This window comes from Rutilus rutilus (genome assembly GCF_951802725.1).
Source record: "Rutilus rutilus genome assembly, chromosome: 20".
Classification (NCBI taxonomy): domain Eukaryota; kingdom Metazoa; phylum Chordata; class Actinopteri; order Cypriniformes; family Leuciscidae; genus Rutilus; species Rutilus rutilus.
Genome location: NC_140225.1, coordinates 10683735 through 10707575, shown reverse-complemented (window position 1 = coordinate 10707575; position 23841 = coordinate 10683735). Strand labels below are relative to the sequence as shown.

At 37.0% G+C, this 23841-nt stretch overlaps 1 protein-coding gene across 1 annotated transcript; it reads left to right on the top strand.

The window, feature by feature from the left end:
- Positions 1 to 232: 232 nt before the first annotated feature.
- On the top strand, positions 233 to 22619 carry rab11fip2 (RAB11 family interacting protein 2 (class I)). Its single transcript, XM_084392393.1, has 6 exons — positions 233 to 443; positions 2345 to 2945; positions 11193 to 11596; positions 12258 to 12606; positions 14717 to 14813; positions 19032 to 22619. The coding sequence occupies exons 2-6, from the start codon at positions 2593 to 2595 to the stop codon at positions 19260 to 19262; spliced, it is 1434 nt and encodes a 477-aa protein (XP_084248519.1). The 5' UTR covers positions 233 to 443; positions 2345 to 2592; the 3' UTR covers positions 19263 to 22619.
- The last annotated feature ends 1222 nt before the right edge of the window (positions 22620 to 23841 follow it).

The window sequence follows — 23841 nt, the reverse complement described above, 5'->3', positions numbered from 1 at the left end:
TATCTTTAATATATTGCAATCGTTTACAAATCTTTTACAAACAAGCTGTTGTTTATTCCTTCTCCTCTTTCTTTTTTCTTGACAAAACTGACAACAAAAGAAAAAAAGACCGAAATGCTCAAAAGTCTAATAATCCTCCCAGCCATTCGAATCCCAGGAACAGCGCCAGGCGCGCGCTGATCAAATCCTGTGTTTCTACGGCAACAGAGGAGGAGTTTCCACTTCGACCCGTGACCGCATAAGCGGAAATGAGGAACTAGGAAGTCGAGTACAAGGCTGATGTGGAATACCACACATATTTGTTTAAGATGAATTAGTGTCGACTAAAGCAATTTATTCATTTCCATCCACCACAGATGTAGAGAATTGATGCCGGTTCGCTTAAGCAGTCATCCCACATGCAGTGGCGTCGCGAGCTGTGCTCGAGGAAAGATGCTTCAGAGGTAATTATCAGAGCTTTGTGCTGTATGTTTGACAGAAGCAGTAACTGTGGCTAATAATAAAACTAGCTGTGATGCTTCAGTGGTTTTGTACCATGTCTGATTGAATCACATTAGGGAAGACCGCGAAGTACTTGGCCAGTAACCAATTTAACCCATGAACACCAATTGTAAATTGAAATTTGAAGTTGTAAATCTATATGAAAAAAAAAAAAAAAAATCCTTAATGTAAAATTTCAGGTCTTGATAAAAAAAATGAATGTGACAGAACTGAACGAAGAACTTATTTGAAACTGCATTTTTTTCTTATTAAGTTGGCTTGGAAAAGCCAACATACTGATATTGTATTTAAGCTTATTATTATTATTCTTAGCCAAAATTTCTCCACGCTACTCCTCCTAAACTGTTCAAGCTACAACCACTAAACTCAGACTAAACCTTCAAGCTGTTCTGACTCGAGTTGCTTGCTCGTTTCAGACGGATCAGACTAACGGTTTTCCTAAAATTGCTGATCAAAAATTGGAAAAATCCCATAGACTTTCATTGCGGAATGTTCAAATTGAGCCAAGACTATTTAAACTTCAACTGTATAAATTCAAATGTTGACAGTTGGAGAGGCTCATTAGACTCCATCAGCTGCCATTAGATGTACTATTTCTAATTTATTGAGACTCATTTAAGCTTTCTTTCTTTCTTTCTTTCTTTCTTTCTTTCTTTCTTTCTTTCTTTCTTTCTTTCTAACTAATCTATCTATCTATCTATCTATCTATCTATCTATCTATCTATCTATCTATCTATCTATCTATCTATCTATCTATCTATCTATCTTATATTTCTTTCTTTCTTTCTAACTCCAAACTAAATTCAAATGTTGACAGTTGGAGAGGCTCATTAGACTCCATCAGCTGCCATTCTATGTACAATTTCTAATTTATTGAGACTCATTTAAGCTTTCTTTCTTTCTTTCTTTCTTTCTTTCTTTCTTTCTTTCTTTCTTTCTTTCTTTCTTTCTTTCTTTCTTTCTTTCTTTCTTTCTTCCTAACTAATCTATCTATCTATCTATCTATCTATCTAATATTTCTTTCTTTCTTTCTAACTCTAAACTAAATTCAAATGTTGACAGTTGGAGAGGCTCATCATACTTCATTAGCTGCCATTCTGTGTACTATTTCTAATCCATCGAGACTCATTTTCCATTCTATCTAATATTTCTAATCTATCTATCTCATAACAACCACCCAGAACACAATGGCAACCACCTAGCAACCACCCAGAACTATTATTTGATAATTTGATCGTTTTTCATGCTGGCAACAAAATATTTTTAATTGTTATAAAAGGATCGAGAAAGACAAAATCAAGTAATAATGTAATACTTCAAACTACTTTAAACTTCTCCTCCAAACTTTTCCAAGCCAACTTAAAGTTTGTCTCGATGAACTTTCACTTCTAGTTTAATTTAATATACAGTATAAAACAACCTATTCATCTACATCAATGGTGTACAGTATTTTTATTTTTTTAGAATGACTCATATGTTAGTAGCCTATATGTAACGTTACTATATATCTTTTCTGAATGACAACGTTTCCTATGCGTTTAACATTTGGTTGACAGGACATAGGGCAACTATTATTTTGGACGCAAGTAAATTTGATTACCACAATAAATTCATGTGCACACGCACAATGTCATAAAAAAATGCATATGAGAATAATATATGTAAGTTTGAGATACATATATAAAATAAAATAAAACTTTAAGCAATTTTATATTTTTTATATAAGTTTTTTGTATTGTTAAAATCATTTGTTTAAGTCAAAATTTAAATTTTTATGTTATTTGTATTGTAATATGAATTTAAGTTTGATATTTAGTTTTCTGTTTTTTTTTTGTCTTTTTAGGTGACCTGAGTTGAAGCGGGGTCAATGTGTGGAGTGTTTTGTAGACACGTATGTTAACAGACACAACGTTTGTAATTACAAATTATGTTCTTCCCACGCTGTTAAACATAACTTTCAACTTTTATCACCTCTTGGTCACTCATTTACTGTGATTAGAAGCTAAACAAAATGCCACGGCCAAATTGAAGTAGCTACTACACTTTATCATTTCACACACCAAAATCCATAGTTTTACACTTGAAGTCATCATGTCATTGGGCGAACAGTCGCAGAAGTGGTTTCCAACTCATGTCCAAGCCACTGTTCTCCAAGCCACAGACCTGCAACCAAAGGGCAAGAATGGCACCAACGATGCCTACACAATCATCCAGCTGGGCAGAGAGAAGTACTCCACATCAGTGGCAGAGAAGACCCTCAGCCCGGTGTGGAAGGAAGAGGCTTCGTTTGAACTGCCAGGGCTGCTGATGGAGAGCAATCCAGAGGTTTATGAGCTGTGCCTCACAGTGATGCACAGGTCCCTGGTTGGATTGGATAAATTTCTGGGCCAAAAACTCATCAACTTAAATGAGATATTTGACAACAAGGAACGACGGAAAACTGAGTAAGTGGGCTATTTCATTCATTGCTGATGCCAGATCTTTTAACTTATTAATGCAAAAGCCTCGTAGAACTATACAAACATATTCTTTCAAATGGAGCCTTTTCACATTTCCAGGGTTCTCAGAAGCGGATGTCTTCATAGTTGGGTAAACTTTTATAGTGGTGAATGGGAGACAACAGCAAATATCATTTTTGTATTCCCATTTGCTCTAATAGCAAAAGAAAAAAAAACATGTAAGCTTTTACATGCTACTTTTGCCGTCCCTCTCTCAGCCGTTGTATTATAAATACCCTTGCAGCAGCGTTAATTTACTGCCAATGTAATAAAACAAACTATAGCATTTACATTTATGTAACTTTTTTTTTATTATTACGATGAAAAACTACTAGATGTTAATAAAGGTGGCGCCATCACAGTCCAGGAAAAGGGTCCATAAGCAGAAGTGCAACTTAAAAGAGGGACCTGATACTAAAGCTTTGTCCTCTTTTAGTATCACAGTGAAGTTAGTGACTATGAATGGTGTTTAAACAATGCAGTTTAATGTTCCAATCCCAACGTGCAAATCTTTTTATGGTACCAGTGATCGTCACTACTGTATTTACACAATCTATACAATTATTTTGAAATCACTGGCCTTTTTTTCTCATTTAGATTTTTTTTAAACTGTAATTGTTTTGAATATTTGTAGGTCACATGATAGCTGTTGACTGATTACCTTTATCATAAGAGCAGACCTCAAGGTCTGGCTCTGAAATATCAGCCTACATAGACCCTATAGTGTTTAATGCTTGTCTGCATTTTGAAGCCAATAGTACTCAAAGAATAACAGAATGAAAGGTTTTGAAATGGCCTGGGCTAGAGCTGCACGATTTGGAGAAAATGTCATATTGCGATAATTGAGGTCAATATTACGATTGCGATATGCGATATAATAAACAAATGGTTTCATGAGTCAACTTGCTTGGTTCTCAAGGAAAATAAATGCACGTACACAGATTAGTGATAATCTGCCTAAAGAAAAAAGTTCTTTAGTCAAGAGCAGTGAGTGTTTTTCTCTGTTCCCTTTGTTCTTTGATTAACTTTAGCGACAGATATAATTAGTGTCTACTGTGTACTGTCCCTTTAAGACCAGCTGCTGCTGTCAGAGACGCGGATCTCACACGCGCCTCATTCTCTCACGAGTCACAACTCTTCACGTTCATCATAAGACTACTCTTATGTTATGAAGATACTCGACAAAAAAAAACATTTTGGCATAATTGTGTGTGTTATTGTTCGTTCAAGATCGAAAGAGAACTGTATTCTGGCATGCTGTTTTGTGCGCACGCACGATATTAGCGCGAGTCTTTCTGTGTGCCACAGTCAGGACATTCACAGGCAGCGCGTTCTTTCGCGCATGAATGTCTTATCGCGCATGAATGGTTTAAAAGCATTTGCATGAATAAGAGCGGGATCACGTAACACTAGCCAAAGGATGCCAACAATTAACAGATGCTGCGTTAATTGCGTTAACAGCGCTAATTTGTTTATTTAATATAAAATCTTAGCATTTTGCGTCATATAATCGCGTAGGCTTTGACATCGCGATTGCGATATGATTAATCGTGCAGCACTAGCCTGGGCTATTTTTAACTCCTGGAACTTTAACTCCACGTTGCTGACATTGAACTTTAGTGTAATTATGTATTTGTTTTTGAAACCTGTTGTCTGAGTTTTAAATGTCTTTGGACATGCCATTGCTGTTCAATACTATGGAAGGGCAACCATCTCATGTAGGCCATTTTGTTCTGGTATGCAACTCAGATAAAGGCCGTTTGACTTCTTTTAATGGCAGTTTTGAGTCACAATCCCATGGCGGATGAACCGGTTTAGTGAGGATGATTATCCTGCATGCTGTTATATTTTCCTTCTTGTCAGGCAGTGGTGACTGTATTCTCTTTAAAGAAACTTCCATCATTTTATGTTCTTCTATCTTCTGACTTACTCCTTGTAACGAGGTTAGATGTTATGGGAAGAAGGAAGCAGGAACCGGCGAACATTCAAACAGATTTTAATAAAATAAATAACAAATACAAAATTAAAGTAAAGACGGCAGTCCCTCACGGTCGATTGCCGCCACACATAATAAAACAAAACACAACATAAATCCAGGCCTAGCCTCTCTCGATCTTCACTGTTGTCGCTCCTACTTTTATGCTTTCGCTCCTCCGTGAGAGATACAAGACCGGTGCGTCTCACAGGTGTCGCTCATTAGCAATCACGCCACCTGCCTTGCGCTGTTCTCCCACGGCCCTCAGCCTCTTGCTGCTCGCCACACTCCTCTTTTATTTTCAGATGTGACATAGACTACTTTCTGTAAATAAATGTCAAGACTAATTCATTAGTGCGTCTTAATATTTTCTGATTTCACTTTTTTTAGGCATGTACAGACCAGTAATAGCTTATTTGAGTACTGAGAGAGAAACCGGTATGGGTGGTTGAAGTAGAAAAGGCAGTGCTGCAAACATAAATGACAGAAATTACAAAATGTAGTTTTTAAAATATTACTGTTTGCTTTTACCTACATGTAAGTTAGTAAAGTGTATGTTTTGCACTGGAGATCTGTTGATGATTGTAGAATTTAAAATGATTGATTTAACTTCTCAATAGTGTAGGATTTTATTAACTGCAGTTATTGGCCATAATAAGAAAAATAATGTTGCATTCCATTTGTCTTTGGGAAGTGGGAAAGTCCCGGTTCCCAGTAGGAACTTTTAAATGGAACACCCCCTCAAGTCAGAGTTGCGACTGGGAAACTCTGGGGAAGCGCAACAACCCTGACTTCAGAATTCAATATGGCTGCTCTGCGCATCAACCATAGCAAATCAGTTGTAATATATGCTGTGTCCCAATTCAGAGGCCTCATCCTTCGAAGGACGCAGACTTCAAAGGCTACGCCTTAAATTATAATAATAATAATTTGTTACATTTATATAGCGCTTTTCTAGGGACTCAAAGTGCTTTATATAGAAGGGGGAATCTCCTCCACCACCACCAATGTGCAGCATCCACCTGGATGATGCAACGGCAGCCATATTGCGCCAGAACGCTCACCACACACCAGCTTATTGGTGGAGAGGACACAGAGTGATGAAGCCAATCAGTATAGGCTATATGGGGATGATTAGGAGGCCATGATGGACAGAAGCCAATGGGCAAATTTGAGCATAAATTGGATGGTCTAGCCTATGGAGGATTGTTCTTGTTGCCTAGCAACTGTTACAGCTGCCGTTGACGAGCGGCAGTAACGTTTGTACTGGACTTTTTTATATATATATAAATAGATATACTATATGTGTACTATATATATATATATATATATATATATATATATATATATATATATACACAGTATATATAGATAGATAGATAGATAGATAGATAGATAGATAGATAGATAGATAGATAGATAGATAGATAGATAGATAGATATACTATATACACTACTGTTCAAAAGTTTGGGGTCAGTAAAATTTTTATGTTTTTAAAAGAAGTATCTTCTGCTCACCAAGGCTGCATTTATTTGATAAAAAACAATAAAAAAAAAAGTAATATTGTGAAATATTATGACAATTTAAAATGACTGTTTTCTATTTTAATATATTTTAAACTAATTTATTCCTGTGATCAAAGCTGAATTTTCAGCATCATTACTCCAGTCTTCAGTGTCACATGATCTTCAGAAATCATTCTAATATGATGATTTGATGCTCAAGAAACATTCATTATTATTATCAATGTTGAAAACGGTTGTATACAATTTTTTTTTTTTTCAAAATTCTTTGATGAATAGAAAGTTCAAAAGAACAGCATTTATTTAAAATAGAATATTTTCTAACATTATAAATGTCTTTACTGTAACTTTTGATCAGTTTAACTCATCCTTGATGAATAAAAGTATTGATTTGTTTTATTTCTTTCCCCCTTTATTAAAAAAAAATATTTTCATGATTTGAGCGTTTGGAAACAAAATTTCAGACAGTTGTCACAGATTTCACTGGTGATTTCAAATATGAAATTTAATCATAAGCTTGGTGAACAGCTTTGTAGAATTTGATGTTCCCCATTCAAAGAGATAGGAGCTGTACTGCAGGAAATAGCTGCCCGAGAGGCATTTCAAAGATGGCCGCTAACTGAAATGACTTGCCTGAAAGAGACTTTGGTTATATTCAACTGTCTGAAAACAAAACGGGGTTAACAACCTTCCTAAATATGTTCACCGTTATCCATTTCTGTACATATAATAGAGTATAAACTGTAAAAGTATTTCTACCAGAAAGACTCGGGAGATAAATTGATATAACAAGCGTATATTTATTAACAGCCCAGCAAGCATACATTTATAAAGTTCTTTGGCGTAGGCCCCGTCCTTAGCGCGCGATGCGAGGGTTGCGGAAGCTGCATATCCTGCCTGAAGACGAAGGCAGGGGCGCAGCCGACCCCCTGGAGGTAAAGGAAGGGACCATCCTGGTGGTGGTGGGGAGGATGAAGGGGAAGGTACCATCTTGGTGGTGGTTGGGGAGGATGGAGGTAATTGGCAGCGTCAGCATCTGCAAACTCAGACAAATGTAAGTACCAATCTTTTATACTGCGAGTGTTAACACATGATTGGTTAGAAGTGAGGTAATATATGACGCGCTGATTGAGTCTTCCTGGCAGAACTTACGCTAAAGCTTTTATATCATGTCACTCCATGATAAGTAGTAACTATCTTAGTAAGATATGTCAACATTTGAACCTCTTTAATTTTTACACATTTGTATCATTTTGATATTTGATTAAGTTGAAACCCAATACTTACATTTAATAGTGTAATCCAGCAATTTCTCTAAAAATACTGTCGTCACCGGCGTGCAATGAATTCTGGGGTAGGGTAGGCCGTGAAGGATCCATCTGTTGTATCCTTCATTGCTTGGGAAATGAAGGATGCATTTCGAGGTCGTATTTAAAGGAGATTTGGGACAGCCTTCGTTGTGCCGCTCTGAAGCAATCGGCCTTCGGAATACGGCCTACGGCCTACGAAGGATGCAGCCTCTGAATTGGGACGCAGCTATATTGTTTATTAACTACTTCCTTTGTCTGTGTCTCAGCAAACTCAGTGGTGCACACAGTACTAACCAAATTCTGTTTGTGGGCATGATACTTTGGGATTATCTGTGCAAAAAAAAAAAAAAGCACAACAAAGGTTTGCTTGGATGCGTCCAGCTTAGTTTTTCATCTTAGTAGTCCATTTTAACTGGGGTGTGACATCATTCCCAGCTATGACATCCCTCCTCTGAGGTAAATGGAACACAGCATAATTATTAGCTTATTGGTATCTGCTAGAATATTAATATAGATGCATCCTTACTCTCTTGGATATTTCAACACTTCCTCCAAGCTTATAATTATTGTCGGTATGTCACAATCAGTGCCTGTATTTATTCAACGATACTATGGTGTCACACCCTTGGGAGGGAGTTATGTACTGTAACTGATTTCTGAGATCATTTTTGACACTCGTGGCACAAATCACTCTACCAACCTTGCATCCCATTGACTCTCAGGGTTAGCAGTCCCCAATGACTCTGTTCATGCAAAGGTTTCCTACTAACTGACGCTAGGGTACAAGAGTCCGTTTCGACATTGGAGTCGACAGACCCTAATTATCGCACACCTGTGTTTGTTGATTGTACGCTGGTTCCCAGCGGCCCTCGCAGAGTGGGAGTATTGTGGTTCCAGGCAGAGGAAGATTTATCTTGGCCTTGACTCCCATGTGAAGAACAGGGGCTGGCTGGCTCTCCACATGCCCAGATCAGAGCTCCCTTACTGGGCCTGAGACCAGGTAAACCCTCTTCCCTCGGATCTACAAGCTCCCCAGTGTGTGGATGGTCTTGGAAAGAAACATAATCACCATTCACTAGCTGTGCCATGAAGGAAGAAGAGCACTCAGCAAGATGGCAGCCTGTGACGACCCCAGAGGGAACCGTGTTCCGATACTGAAGGAGTGTTTACAGTAGTGTTTGCATGAAAGAACTGTGTCTAGGGTGGAAGTGTCGAACTACATTTCTGCAGGGCTGGTTTACGAGTGTACAGAGTGTCTTTTTAATCAGTGCTGAGGTCAAAAAAGGGCTCAAACTATGTTTGTACAAAAATATTCAATCCCATTCAACACAGTCTCTCAGGTTTTATTCCTTTTTCAGTTGAATATGGGTGCACAGATATAATACCGATAACCCAATCATTATTTTCATTTTCAACATTTTGTCTTAATAAATTATCAAATACTAAAATCAGTCAATTTAAACACGAGTCTAGATATCGCACCATTATAATGTACTATCCAAAGGAACAACACAAAATATAGAACGATAACAAATTTCCCACCTCAAAAATGTCTAATAATAAATTTACATAAGAAAATTACTTAAATTATACAGTTAATCTGTATCTGTTATTCTTTAAAAAAATCTCACATCATAATTTGTTCACAATCATTAATTATTTGTTAAATTGTAAAAAGAGATAATTATTAGTGTTTTTAATCATTAACTTTGAGCGTTAAATGATGGCAAAAGGGCATCTAAAAAAATAGGGAAAATGAGCAAGCAATAATAAATATACAATATCGGCCGACAAATATCCAATATTGACTAATAAAGAAATCTCTAATATCTTTTGAAATATGCTTTGCCACAGTATGTTTGCCTATGCAGGTGTAAGATGATGTATTGCATAATTCACTCATTGAACACTCTGGCCAAATCTCTGTCTAGTATTGTACTACATTAAGTGTTCACGATGATCATTTCTAAATGAATGATCCTGCTCCAAGTGTCTTATATCGCAGGAGCATCACGCGGCTCTGCTGAAATATTGTCCATTTCATAATCTCCAAATACCGGTGTGAGCATCAATGAACAAAGGCCAGATTTGTGCAAATGCCACCTCCTTTTCACACAGTTACAGCATCAATCACATTACTTCCAGCAGAAAAAAAAGAGCAAGAGGTTAAATAAACAGGAGCCGGGGAATGGCCTAGATGGGGGCGTATTACTTCACATTCTTTATGTGGCCCAAACCTTTGCAGTTACCAGGGAATTATGTTTATCCCTGCTATAATATGCGTTCTCAGGAAGGGGGAAGGCTTTCAAATTGACTAAATGGACTATGCTGTGGATTTTTGTGAAGTGAAATTGGGTTTCTGGCCAGACAAACACATTGCCCCCATGTCGTTTTTGTATGAATTATACATACAGAGCAAAGCCTGAAAGAGAGTCTTACCACCAGGGGGGTTTCACAGAAAAGGAGAAGTGAAAGAGTGTGTGGTTTTCTGCTGTTTGTTTTTATCAAGCTGTGAAAGTACACTAGAACATCTGCAAATTACTGGCGCATGTAACACCAGCCTAGCTGTTTCCAGTAACACCTAAGAGGCCAACCATGCATGTGACACAACGATAAAAAAAAACTAGTCAACTTCACTAATTGAGTTTTTGGATGAATAGTGTTGTGTTAGCTGGAAAATAGTTTTTTTTTTTTGTGTGTGTCATTTACCCAGTTTAAACATTTTTTTTTATGGATAATGTGAAATACTTTCTGCCGTTTTGAAGTTTAAACAATAATAAATATTCATAGGAAATCTTTCTTTAAAAACTAATTGTTATATAATAGTCAAACATTACATTATATATTGATAAGAAGAGCATGATTGAATATGCACATGTAACCGGTCCTACTCAACTCGCATCAACCCGTGGTCTCTGACGTGGGAGGCGAGCACGCTAACAAGGTCGCTAAAGACTGCAGCCGCGTGTGTGCCTCTTGAGGACAGGCGACTGAGGTTTACACACACAGCTCTTACTGGCCTACGTCCGTTACACTTACTCACCTAAACCTCCCATCTGAGTCAGGGCACAAAATGTAACCGGTCCTAATCGTCCCGCTCCCAGCGGGATTCGAACCGGGGTCTGCGGCGTGAGAGGTGGGCGCGCTAACAAGGACAATAAAGACCGCAGCTGCTAGCATCAGTCGCTAACACGCCTCTTTAGGTCAGGGGAGTGAGGTTTACACACACAGCTCTCACTGGCCTTTGTCTGTTACACATAGCCCAGTCCAAAGTGACATCAACTGTCAGTTAATTTGTCTTTTTTCAATGTTTTCTGTATTTCAGACTGTTTTATTGATCAAATTTAGCTATATGCCTCATACTTCCTGTCTCTCTCTTGTCAGCTGGTACAATCTAGACTCACGCCCAGGTAAGAAGAGGAAAGACAGAGGCAAGATTCAAGTTAGCATCCAGTTCATGCGGAACAACATGACGGCCAGCATGTTCGATTTGTCGATGCGAGACAAACCCAGATCGCCGTTCTCCAAGCTCAAGGAAAAGATGAAGGGTCGCAAGCACGACGGTGCCTTTTCAGACACATCTTCTGCCATCCTTCCACGCTCAGGACGGAGCGAGACTGATTCTCTGCCAGACCAGCACCCGCACCCTCAGGCTGCACCTGAACCCAAGCCAAAACGCTCGCTGCTCACTGGGACGCAGAAACTTTCTGCTGCTCACTCCATGTCTGATCTGATAGGAACTCACTTCAGGCCTAAACTCGACTCTATGAACTCAATTGAGGAGAAAGGTGAGGACATAGAGTACATGGTCTGCTCAAATAGTTCACTGTGCTCAGTGCAGCAATTTTATTCTTTTATATTTTCTTTTTTCATGTGTTTAAATATTGTGTGATATTAGCAGCAAAAGGTATTGTTTACTCTGTGACCAACAAAAGTTTATGATTCTTTAACATATAGTTCACCTTCACAAATGAACAACCAGTGTAAACAACCATAAGTGAAAAGCTAAACATAGTCTTTAAATTAACTTCAGTATAGCCACTAGACTTTTACATCACCATCACTAAGCTTCTGACAACTCTTTCTGTCTTTATTTAAAAAAAAAAAAACATTTATACTGAAATTTTGTAAAAGCGGACTAGTAAGTAGATGAGATTACCTGTTCAGTGTGATGTTTAATGTCCCGACAACTTCTGTAGTCCCGTTTAGCCACTTTTTAGCAACCGCCTTTTGCTTAAAAAAAATCACAAGGGGTATTACTTATGTATTTTACGTCGTTTACAAAACGTGAACATTTCTTGAGCTTGTTCTCCACAGACCTAATTTCATGCGTTTAACCAAAGTGCTAAAATACTAAATTGTTTTGGGGTTTTGGACTACACAAATATGCCATCCCAGCTGCATTTTATGGAGAAATGCTAAAGAAAACATTGTCTTTCTCATCCGTAGGGGGCGCTGCCTCTCACCGACACTCTCAGAGCGATGGATATGGTGTCCCAAACAGCGACGTGCCATGTGACCCCTTTTCCGACATCGGAGACAACATGCCCCAGAAGTTCGCCACTCTCCCTCGCAACCACAATCCCTTCGAGGGAGATCAGGGGATGATGTGGGGGGCAGAGAAGAGAGAGAAGAAGGAGAAGGTCAGTCTTCTGGGCAGAGTGACTGGGAAGAAGGAAGGAAAGAAAGCGGCCACTGGAGCACGGACCGGAAGCTCTGGAGACCTGCGATCTCCAAACCCCTTTACCAATGAAACCTCAAGTGAAACCAACCCTTTTATCTCACATTACAGATCCAGGTACAATTTGTTTTTAGCCATTTTGTTTTTGTCTTTAATTTGTTTATCAAGCTTTCATTATAGTTACTTGAGGTCAAATGCCATTAGTATCTTTTTTGACACCATACTGTTCAATGAGGAAAACTAAATAGATTAAAATTAATTAAAATTAATAATCAAATAAATATGTAAGTATTATATGTAGTGCTATAATTTATGATAGTATTATAGATTATATTAAAATAATTACTTCCAGTACATTCCCAACTTCTGCTCTTTTGTCAGTAGAGTTAGGTGAGGACAGTCAAGCACTTAATGTTTATCAGAGAAAGTCTGTCATTAGGAAGACCTTATCGATGTCATTAGGCCCAATCCAGACTACAGGGGCCTGACCAAGTCACAGTAATGAGATCTGAATGAGAGATAGACCATTCAATTAACAATTTATCTGCCCGTAGGCTACCAGGCCGCTCATCCTCTCAGATTACTCTCGCATCTTAAATCAGAGGTCTTCCAGGGGTCACAGGTTAGCTTAAAAGACATTTAACAAACATGCTTAATGTTGTATAGTGTACAAAGATATCTGTGATCTTTCCAACCTTATACATTAACTGACTTTTTACAACCAGCATCCTTAATGTATCCCATCCATTCACAAGTTTTTATCATTAAAGGATTGGACCATTACTTATAACTGTACTCCCATGTAAGTTTAAAGTCAGTTTATTTTCCTGCAAGTTGCAATGGTGTTTGACTGTTGTGGCATGGGTGGAAAAAATGTGTCGGTTAAATTTCCTAATTTCCTGTTACGATTCATAAGGGGGATGGAGGGGAGGGAGGGGGTGGGGGGGGTTTCTTGAGTGCACCTATGATGCTATATTAAAGGTTCCTAATTTTGTGTTGGATGTCTCCTACAATAGGTTTACATGTATCCAAGGTCAAAAACACTGATTTTCTCATAATATAGATAGCAGAATCACCTCTTTTCTCACAGTGTCTGAAACGGCTTGATCAATGATCCAGTCTCTCTACTCTCCTCCTTTCCGAGCATACTCTGCTCTGATTGGTCAGATGGCCCAGCCTGTTGTGATTGGTCTATAGCTTACAACATGTGTCGGAAACAAAACGTCCATTACCATATCTGAATTTCAGATTGTACACACAGTGATACAAACAGTAATGGTGGTGTCGGATTTACTGTCAGTTTTCATCCTTGAAATTCAGAAAACAGATGCATAATGGTTTCCACAAAAATATTAGGCAGAACAACTTTTTTCAACTATAATAATAATAAAAGTTTCTTGAGCACCAAATCAGCATATTAGAATGATTTCTCAAGGATCATTTGACACTGAAGACTGGAGTAATGTTGCTGGAAATTCAAAATTGAAAACAGTTTGTTTATATATATATATATATATAGATAGATAGATAGATAGATAGATAGATAGATAGATAGATAGATAGATAGATAGATAGATAGATAGATAGATAGATAGATAGATAGATAGATAGATAGATAGATAAAGATTAAAAAAAATTCTAAAAACATTTAAAAAAAAATCTTACTGACCCTAAGCTTTTAAATGTTTAAAACAAATAAGGAAATTAAGGCATACACCGTTACTGTGGTATAAAATTGCTCATACTGTGATATAAGATTTTGGTCGTACCGCCCACCCCAACTGTGCGAGCCGTAACTTACTGGCTGCAAAGCCTTTGTTGTGGTTAGTGACCAATTGTTAGGAAATGAAAAGTAGACTGGCTGTTTGCGTGTGAGGGGGCGTCAAACCATTTCCTGACCCCCTGTTTGTCACTTCATAAAGGTCAACTCAAAAATTATATCGAACTTTTGCTGGCAAGTGGCAGTTGCCCTAAAGGATTTGATGTGTTTTATGACAGTACTTGTTGGCGTTGAGCAAGATTTCACCAGTATCGATAGGTCAGAACGTTAAATAAAGGACTTTCTTGTAAGATGAAAAATGCAGGTAACACTTTAGTTTAGGGTCCAATTCTCACTATTAACTAGTTGCTTATTAGCATGCATATTACCAGGTGTTTTGGAACACAATTTACACATTTATTGGAGTAAAATTTGATTTCTGGCAATTTTTTTTTGTTTGTTTATCAGTGACAACATGAGAAAACCCACTAGTAATGAGGACCTTACTCAGAGATTCAAAAACTCTCCAGAGAAGAAGCATGGCATGAAACATGCAAGAGAACAGGTAAGTTCATTCAAAAGAAATATTGCACACTCCATTTCTTTTATGCTTTACACTATTGTCATACATATAAAGTTGAATTACATGTGACCACACTAAATGTAAGAATATTATTTTCTATTTCTACGCATTGGTAAACAAGGGTGTATTTTCACATTGTCACTGTCCAGTCTGTCCAGACACAGCTTGACCACATTTCTCACAAGTTTTCCAAACTTGCCCAAAGTTTTAATTGGTCATTTATTGCAGCCCTATTATACATGGAAGTTGATGATGCTGATCTCTGACTATCACTTGTGGCGATCCGCTTGGAGGCCCATTTATCTAATTAACAGCTGAAATGGGTGGTCATCGTCTTTGATCTGCATGTAATTTGAAGCAGTGTGATGTTATTAGTGCGCTTCCATTTCGTTAGTGAACCATCTTGGACAGTATGTTCTCTCACTCAATAATTGGAAATCTAATCATTAATAATACGCAATTTGTCACTGGTCTAATTTTACACTGTAGGTCAAACCACGGTCAGTGTTAAACGTGGAAAGGAGCCCTCTCTCACTTTGTCATAATTATACTGATTGTGATCGTCATCATGTCCAGCGCAGAGTAACGCGACGTTTGCTTGTCTGCTGTGTGAGAATAGCTGCTGAAGTGATGTTGAAACTGGAGACGCGTTGCTGAAAATGGCTTTCCTCACCCATTTTTGAGGTTATGTTAACACTGCATCCGTGAAATAGTGTCTCTGGCACTCTAAGGCCTTAATTAAAGGATGGGGGGTGGGGGGTGGGAGAGTCGGCCGAGGCATTTCAAAGGACTTGGAGTTTTAGATTTTCAACGCAAAGGCCCTCATTAGTGCCCATAATGAGACAACTGAAGAATGCCAAGTGGAAGTCTTATCTCTCCCACACTCCTGATTGCCTAAATCTGCTCATCAGCTGCTTGCCAGTTCATGGTCATTTCCTGGGCTTTTTCCTGCACCCGCTAGCTTGTGCCCTGGTGGTTTTGCAATTCATGCATCATCTCTTTGTCTAAATCTTCCTTTGATTCAGTGTTTGCTGTTCTGTATGTGCCAGAAAGTGTTGTTTTGGCCTGTGTTGTCTGTTGACCTGCATTACCAAACATTCAACTCAACAAGCACACCTAAAAATGTTTGAATTTTATTGCATGCAAGTGCTGTGGCATCAAACAAATAATGAACCTGCTATGAAATGATGACTTTTAGTGGATGTATAAGTTCACTACAGGTGTAGGTCATCACATTAAAGGATAATTCCGGTATTTAACACTTTGAGTCTATTTTGTAGTTTGTTTTGGATGAACAAGAGTGGTGGACAAAGAAATTTTGACAATGGTTCCTGTCTCGACTTTTTGCCCATGACCGCTTTAGAATAGGAGTCTATGGGCATGCACAAACATGTCCTTAAAACAACCCTTAACGTTCGTTTTCAAAACTGTTCAACTCACCGAGTGGTTAGTGGTGTTCGTTGATGATTAAAAACAAATATATCGGCGCAATGTATGATTTCAATCCGTTTATTTTTCTATAGTGGAACTATTTTTTTCCAGATACCTCACAACCGCGTATAAACTTCCGCTCGATATTTGAGTCTGAAGCGTCTTTTCCGTTCCCGGTAGCGCAGTAATATCAACGAGCAGTAATGTCCTCCAACAGAAATCAATGGGATTTTACAAAATGCCAAATAAAACACGACAGAAACTGTATTTCGCTATTCTACTTGTTTGGAACATCAACGAACACCACTAACCACTCGGTGAGTTGAACAGTTTTGAAAACGAACGTTAAGGGTTGTTTTAAGGACATGTTTGTGCATGGCCATAGACTCCCATTCTAAAGCGGTCATGGGCAATTGTAAAATAGTCAAAAAGTCGAGACAGGAACCATTGTCAATTTCTTTGTCCACCACTCTTGTTCATCCAAAACAAACTACAAAATAGACTCAAAGTGTTAAATACCGGAATTATCCTTTAACTAAATATTCCACTACCAGAAACAATAAAGCATCCAAATTCTTTTTGAGCGATATATCTTTCTTTTTATTTACTTTTTTCGTTCTTTTTTTAATTTTTTTTTACAGTCGATTCATTCTGCAAATGTTTTTCTTGGAAAGTGTACCTTTTTTAACTGTACTTTAAGTGTACTTTTTCCCTTTAAAATAAATGCTACTTGGTTTTCTATTTTGTTATCTAATGCAATGACATTCACATTTTGATTTACGCGTCTAAATGCTTTTTAGGGCCACTGTATTTTTGCATTAGTTTCTAGAATGGCAGTTTTATGGAGTCAAATTTGTTCTGCTGTTTCCTCAGGGAAAAAGAGAAGGAATGTTTTGTTTTCATTACCGTAATCTAAGGAGGATAATCATAATCAAAGTGTCACATGTATAAACATCTGTCCGATATGGTGGATCAAGTTCAAACCCAGAAGCAGTTCAGAGTCTGAGGCTTCAGGTTAAGTGTAGAGGCTTGTTCCTGCATATTATTATTTCCTAACAAGTGCAATGTATTAGTCTTACATTTAATATTATACATACTATAAACACAGATCATTTATACAGGTTTTAATATTTTAATTATATTTATCATCACACATGGCTACCCATAAAATAATCAAATGTGTTTAATTCACTTTTAAAAATGTAAGGCTGTAAAAAGTGTTATATTGTTTGTAATAGCCAAATGTGAGGCAATTTTGGTGCATATGAATAAATGTGGTGAAAATATTTTATGAAGGAAAATAAAACGTTTGAGGAAATTGATTGATTATTTAACTAGAATTCTACTGTATTCTACTCTGAAACTTTTTCTGTACTTACTGTAGTATGTCACCTAGTCCTAATCTACGTAATCTTGTTTCCACCATGTAATAAAAAAATTGATAAGATAATTGCGTCTTTTATCTTACAATTCAGGGGTTTTTTTTCAAAAAAGTCAGAATTGCAAGAAATAGTTAGAATCGCAATTCTGACTTTTTTCTCGCAATTGGAAATTTATCTCGCAATTCTTTTCTTGCAATTCTGACTTTTTTCCTCGCAATTGCAAGTTATAAAGTCAGAATTGCAGGATATAAACTCGCAATTGCGAGGAGTAGCCTAAAGTCAGAATCGCAAATCTGACATTATAACATGCAACTGCAACTTTATATTACGCAATTCTTAGAAAAAAATCTGAATTGCGAGATAAAAAGTCTGAATTGTGAGATAAAAGAATGCAATTACCTTTTTTATTTTTTATTCAGTGGCGGAAACAAGCTTCCATACTAATCACCATTGAACTAACCAAAGCAATGTTATTTAAAACGTCCCAGTTAAAACCTTTAGGCTATTTAATGACCTAATATATTCATTTATTATAATAATTTGCATCAAAAATCTATCTAGGGCATAGATTTAATTTCCTTAAACACCCAGATAACCTTATCAGAGTAGATTTGGTACGAGTACTTCATTTCTGGAGCTATTTGGATTGTTTGGTAATTAGATGAATTACAGGTCTGTGTCCTGTTGTGTTGATGTTTATTTTGGGTGGCAGTTTTATTGTAATTATCTAAGCATCAGTAATTAAGCAGGACTGAGAGACATTGACTCATATTTTGACAACAGTGAAATGGATAAGCTCTTTGAGAGATTTTATCAACTGACTGCATTTAGTGCTTGTTTTCACCTTGACAGCAAAAAGTGTGAATTTGTCAGACGCATGATAGCAGATGTTTCTAAATTGCTGGTCCCTCAATATCATGGTTAAGTCAGATGCAGACACTTCTCATGTCAACACATTATCACTCTGCTTCAGAGAACTGAGGCTTGAACGGTTAGAGCAACACCTTTAATAAAAGCTCATTTGTCAAGTGAGTTCTGTTTTGAAGGAAACATTAACATGTTTATTTCACTCTTATCTTTTACACTTTTTTTTTTTTTTTTTTTTGTCTAGTTTACTTTGTCCAGCTACTACTGTATATGGCATTATTGCTTATCCACTTGTCCGTTTACAAACCAATGTGAAGTGCTTAAATTAACATATTGTTTCATGTTGGAAATTTAGTACAAATCTCAAATTATAGGTCAAAAGATGCACGATTGATTTACGCACTTCAGAGAACACTTAGAATTCTCAGCATTCTATGAGCAATCAAGAAGTATTTTCTAAATGTATTCAATACATGGTACATTTAACAATCATATGTCATCTGTTCTTCCTCTCGCATAGGAGCCTGCACATCTGCATGCGAATATGGCGGCCTACAGCAATCTCTCCTTTGAAGAAGTTGTGCAAGAGCTCATCAAGCAGAAAGAGGTGGTAAGAAAGAAAGATGCTCATATTCGGGAGCTGGAAGACTACATTGATAACCTGCTGGTCAGGGTAATGGAAGAGACGCCCAGCATCCTGAGAACACCCTATGAGCCCAAGAGAAAAGCTGGGAAGATCTCGAAGAAGTAAAAGATCTCAGAAGCGTATTGTAACTTAAGATTTCTGGCAAAATATATATTTCTTATATTAGGATACTGTAATGTTGGTAACTTGTGACAGAACGCAAGTGTATTCTTTCACACACGGACAGATTTCATGTCATTCAGTTACTCTAGGTTTGCAAGAACAACCGGATATATTGTGAAGAAAGACGGGCACTAAATGTGGAGATGCCAAATGGCCTTTTTCGATTTTTCCATAACTTTATTTAGATTTTTTTTATTTTAAGAATCCTGTGAGCTGTTCACTGATACTTGTGAATGGAACCATTTTTGAAAATATTCACAAGCTGCCATTTATAGTTTAGAGCGGCGTTTTCGTGCGAGGAGACCAATGTTATGTTTGTACCGAAAATAACTGTGTTTAAGTTGACTTTTTCTTTGAATTCAGTCAGTATAACATAATTCAGCACTTAATACTCTTAGTAGTACTGTGTTTTGTAGTTATCACTGGGATGGACTATCCATATGAGGCCTTTGCTGTGATTGAATTCAGTGAATTTGCTGTGACTGAATTCACACTGCAAAAGCTGTACCAGATCAATGTACACGTTTGTCCTACACACATATGTGGTGAGGCAAGGAAACACTTGGATTGATGGCACCACGTGACATAGAAGTGAATGTTTACTGGATGTTTTAGCACCAAGGCGGATTGGTTTACTGAAAGACCAGGTTGGGTTTGACAGGGTAACTCTCCTATCGCTCTTGATGGTGTTTACACTGTAGACAAATAGTGATCAGACTCTTGATATTGGCATGTGTTTGGTGCCATATCGATACGTTAGTTGCTGAATGTTGGTAATGAAACCTTTTGGTACTTTTTCAGAGCATACGTCTATGAAATAATAGACTGGTACACTACTTATTATTTATTTTGAGCTTGATTGTAATGAGCAAAATGTGTATGTGAATAACACTCTTCACTTTACAAGCAACTTTACTAACACAAGTCCAAGAAACAAACTGCCTCTGATGTATAGTGACAACGGAAGTGTAGAAATGAGCATCCAGTCTCCAAAGACTTTATTCTGAGTGTCATACTGTTGCACTGATGCTCCATATCTTCAGTATACTGCAGGACTGTCAAAACCTGTGGACTGCCTACAGTTGACTACACCAAAGTGTTGACGGTTTTTGATTAAACTTAAGTTAAGCCGGTCAGTCAATCGAGCAAAGAAGTATTAACTTCTTTTAGCTATTTGAACTTAATTTCTAACTTTAACAGAGCAAGTCTAGTCCATTCAAAATTGAAACCACAGAAAATAACTGATTCATTTGGGAAGTCTGAATAAGTCTTTAGTTCAAAAGGCCTCTTTATACAAACATTTCTGTCGGTTTGATTTATTACAATGTAAAGCATGTTTCTTACAAAACAAGTATGAGCAATGTTGACGAAACCTTGCTAAAGAACAGTTGTTTACAGATTGCTTTATAGTTTCAAGGCAGTACTCTGACATTGTACTACTTTTCCAATTCCATTTTCTTATCTTCTATCATGTTTAGTACATATCTGGTGAGAAAATGACATTGGCTGTACTGTAGGTCTTGGTAACTGAGCATCTTTTTCGCACCTTAGGCCGATAAGCTGGCCTGGAGCATCTGTGTGGTGAAATACAGCACAACAGTGGTGCATGTGTGCACCAGATACTAAATAATGTACATTTGAGAAAACTAGAATGATGAATTTAGTTTAACTGTAAAATAACCGGTTTTAATACAGCCCTTCATTTGAAGAACAAAACTGATACAGGGCAGTTCTTTAGGCCGTAATACCCCTTTTTATGTTTATTTGATGAAAACACAATAGTGTATACTCTGTATATAGCTCTGCAGAAAGCTTCCCAGATGTAGTTTTTCTTATTAACATGGTAAAACACTGTGCTGGTTATTTGTGCTGGAAAGGAAGTCACATCATCTACTATATTGGGTCACAATGAGCAAGCGTTGTATTCAAGTTATAAATTAAGTATTGTTTTATTTTGTTTTATTAACTTACACTTTAATATGTATTTGGAGAGGTTTACATGTGTGTAGTTGACGATTCACGTTAAAAGCATTCAGTGCCACTTGCAGTGTTACACAGTGCTGACATTAAAACCCTAGTTTAATGCCCTATGTTTCTTTTTTTTCTAATGATTTCAATTAATAGGTTTATGCAAGAAGTTGGTCTTAAGTTAATTTTTTTTTTTTTCTCAATATAGTTTTCTGTACATGCTAAATTTTTAACCTTTTTAATATGCATAAATGTGTTAACATGTTTATTTACAAATTTCACAAATATGTTATAATACGCTGGGCTTAATTACGTTTTTATTAATGATTTTTCAGCATTATATTATTCACCGGCCCAAAATGTTCCATTGAATGTGATTCAGTTCAGGAAAGTCATTAGCTGAAGAGTAAAGTTTGTTATAATACAGTTTGCTCTTACTAACTCACCATCTCAGCTTATCCGTTTTTTTTATTTTTTTTATCTGGACTTCTATGCATTATGCTTTAATTTTCTTCTCGAGCTTTCGATCAAATAAGGTTCAAAACTACTTAAGATTTGCTGTAGATCTTATTGTTGGGCAGTTAAGATGTGTTGCCTCCATTGTTGTATTTTTCTCACATTCAGCCGAGCACTTTCCTTCTCCTCTCCGTTTTGTCTCATTGAACTGGAACTGCTATGCATCTCTCTCCAGAGCAAATCTGTGTGGTACTCTGAATGTATTTTGACCAATCAGCAATGTCTGTAATCACACAAACAGTGTTGATCACCCTGTGTAGATATTATCTAGCACTTCTTTTATCACGCTTTACAGTATATACAGCTGAAATGATAATTATACATTGTTTGCCTTCACTCATATTTACAGAATAATGGTTGACACATTGTACATGGTTTCACTGTGGTTGATTATCAAGAAGACACATTTGTTTTTTTAATAAGTACTTTTTTTTTTTTTGTTATATTCATTGATTTAATTGTCTAAATGCTTAGACTACCTATTATTTCCTTCTTTTGTTTTTACAAAATGTGTTTTTTTTTTTTTTTTTTATTCTCTCATTGCTGTTGATCTTTGATTTAAAAAAATTCATTGTTGATTATTTAGCCATGTTTATAGCTACTTAAAGCTTAATGTGTTGAGGTTATCATGTTTTTGTATGCTGCTATTTTCCTGCAATTTCCCAACAGATGGTTTAGGGTGAATTTACGTAACTTTGTTGAGACTTGAAAAATCTGAGTAAAAAAAAAAAAAGAACTTATATTTGTTATTTTAGCAAAGGATAGTAGCAAGACAAACGTGAAGTTAAAACATGTGAAAGCCACAGTATCTACACAGTTAAAATAGAAAATAATATTTGAATATCAATTTTTTTTCTTTTCCATTTGGTGTCTTATATACATTAATCTCTGGTGCTGCAATCATATCTAATAAGTTACCAGTTTTTCAGTATTCCGCATCATATATGTTTCCATTTGATGTAAACTACTTTCTACTCAGACACTCCTTCCTTTAAAATACTTATTCTCCTCCAAAAACTTGAATTTCCAATAGTGTGTAAATAACACTACTTAGAATATAGAATTTTACCCTAGGAATTTGCTTCTGGTTTCAGAAAAATCATAGGCAAGTTGAGAACTTTTCTCAACAAGACACTTTCCTGTTGGGTGGTTAAACATTTTGCGTAGATGTAGTTATTGATGATTCATCCAGAAGTAACATGTCTGTCTTTGCATTCTTGGCATGCGGCATGAATGAGTGTAGAAGAGAGAGCTGTGAGTGTATTGTCTATGTGACTACCGTACAAAAGGGGGAAAATTACGGTACAGCCCATTTCAATAAATCTCCTGTACTTCATGACGTGTCTTTCATTGCTTTGATATACGTGTAAAAGCTTGTAGAACAACATATTTTCACGTTCCAAGCTGGGTAAACTTCACCACATCAGTCTGCATTCAGCATTCAGCGTGTATCTTTATTTCAATATACTGCAAGCCACTGGTGTCCACATCAACATATCCGTTAAATGAAAATTCATTAGGCTTTGCAATTATCTCTCCAAGCTGAGGGATTTTAGCTTTCTATTTGCATTACACTGCGAACCTCACGGATGTTGTTTCTTTCAGGGAAATTAATGGGAAGGAAATTCTCATGCCCGCCCAAACAAATAAAATAGCCTCTTTAGTGACAAGGTAGCTTGTTAAACTTCTCACCTCATTTGTTTATGAGTAACAGGAGTGTGTGTATGTGAACGGCTGCATGTACAAGTGCCACTCAAGCTGTTTACCATCTCCTCCTTCTGAGGAGCAGTATCATTGCTCTTCATTCACAAGACCGGCCCCTTTACAATCAGCCCAGGGTCCTCCACGTCTCCGATTTGGATGAAAATGGAGCTTTTTCAGACGCAATGAGATGTAGATGAACAGAATTCCCCATTGAAACAGAACGCTTCTCAAAGCAAGGATTTCCAGTAGTTCATTCAATAAGAAACAATGTGCCGTGCCAGACAGATGCTTAAAAGTATTCAGAGAGCTTTTTCGTTCTCTAGCTGTTTAGTTT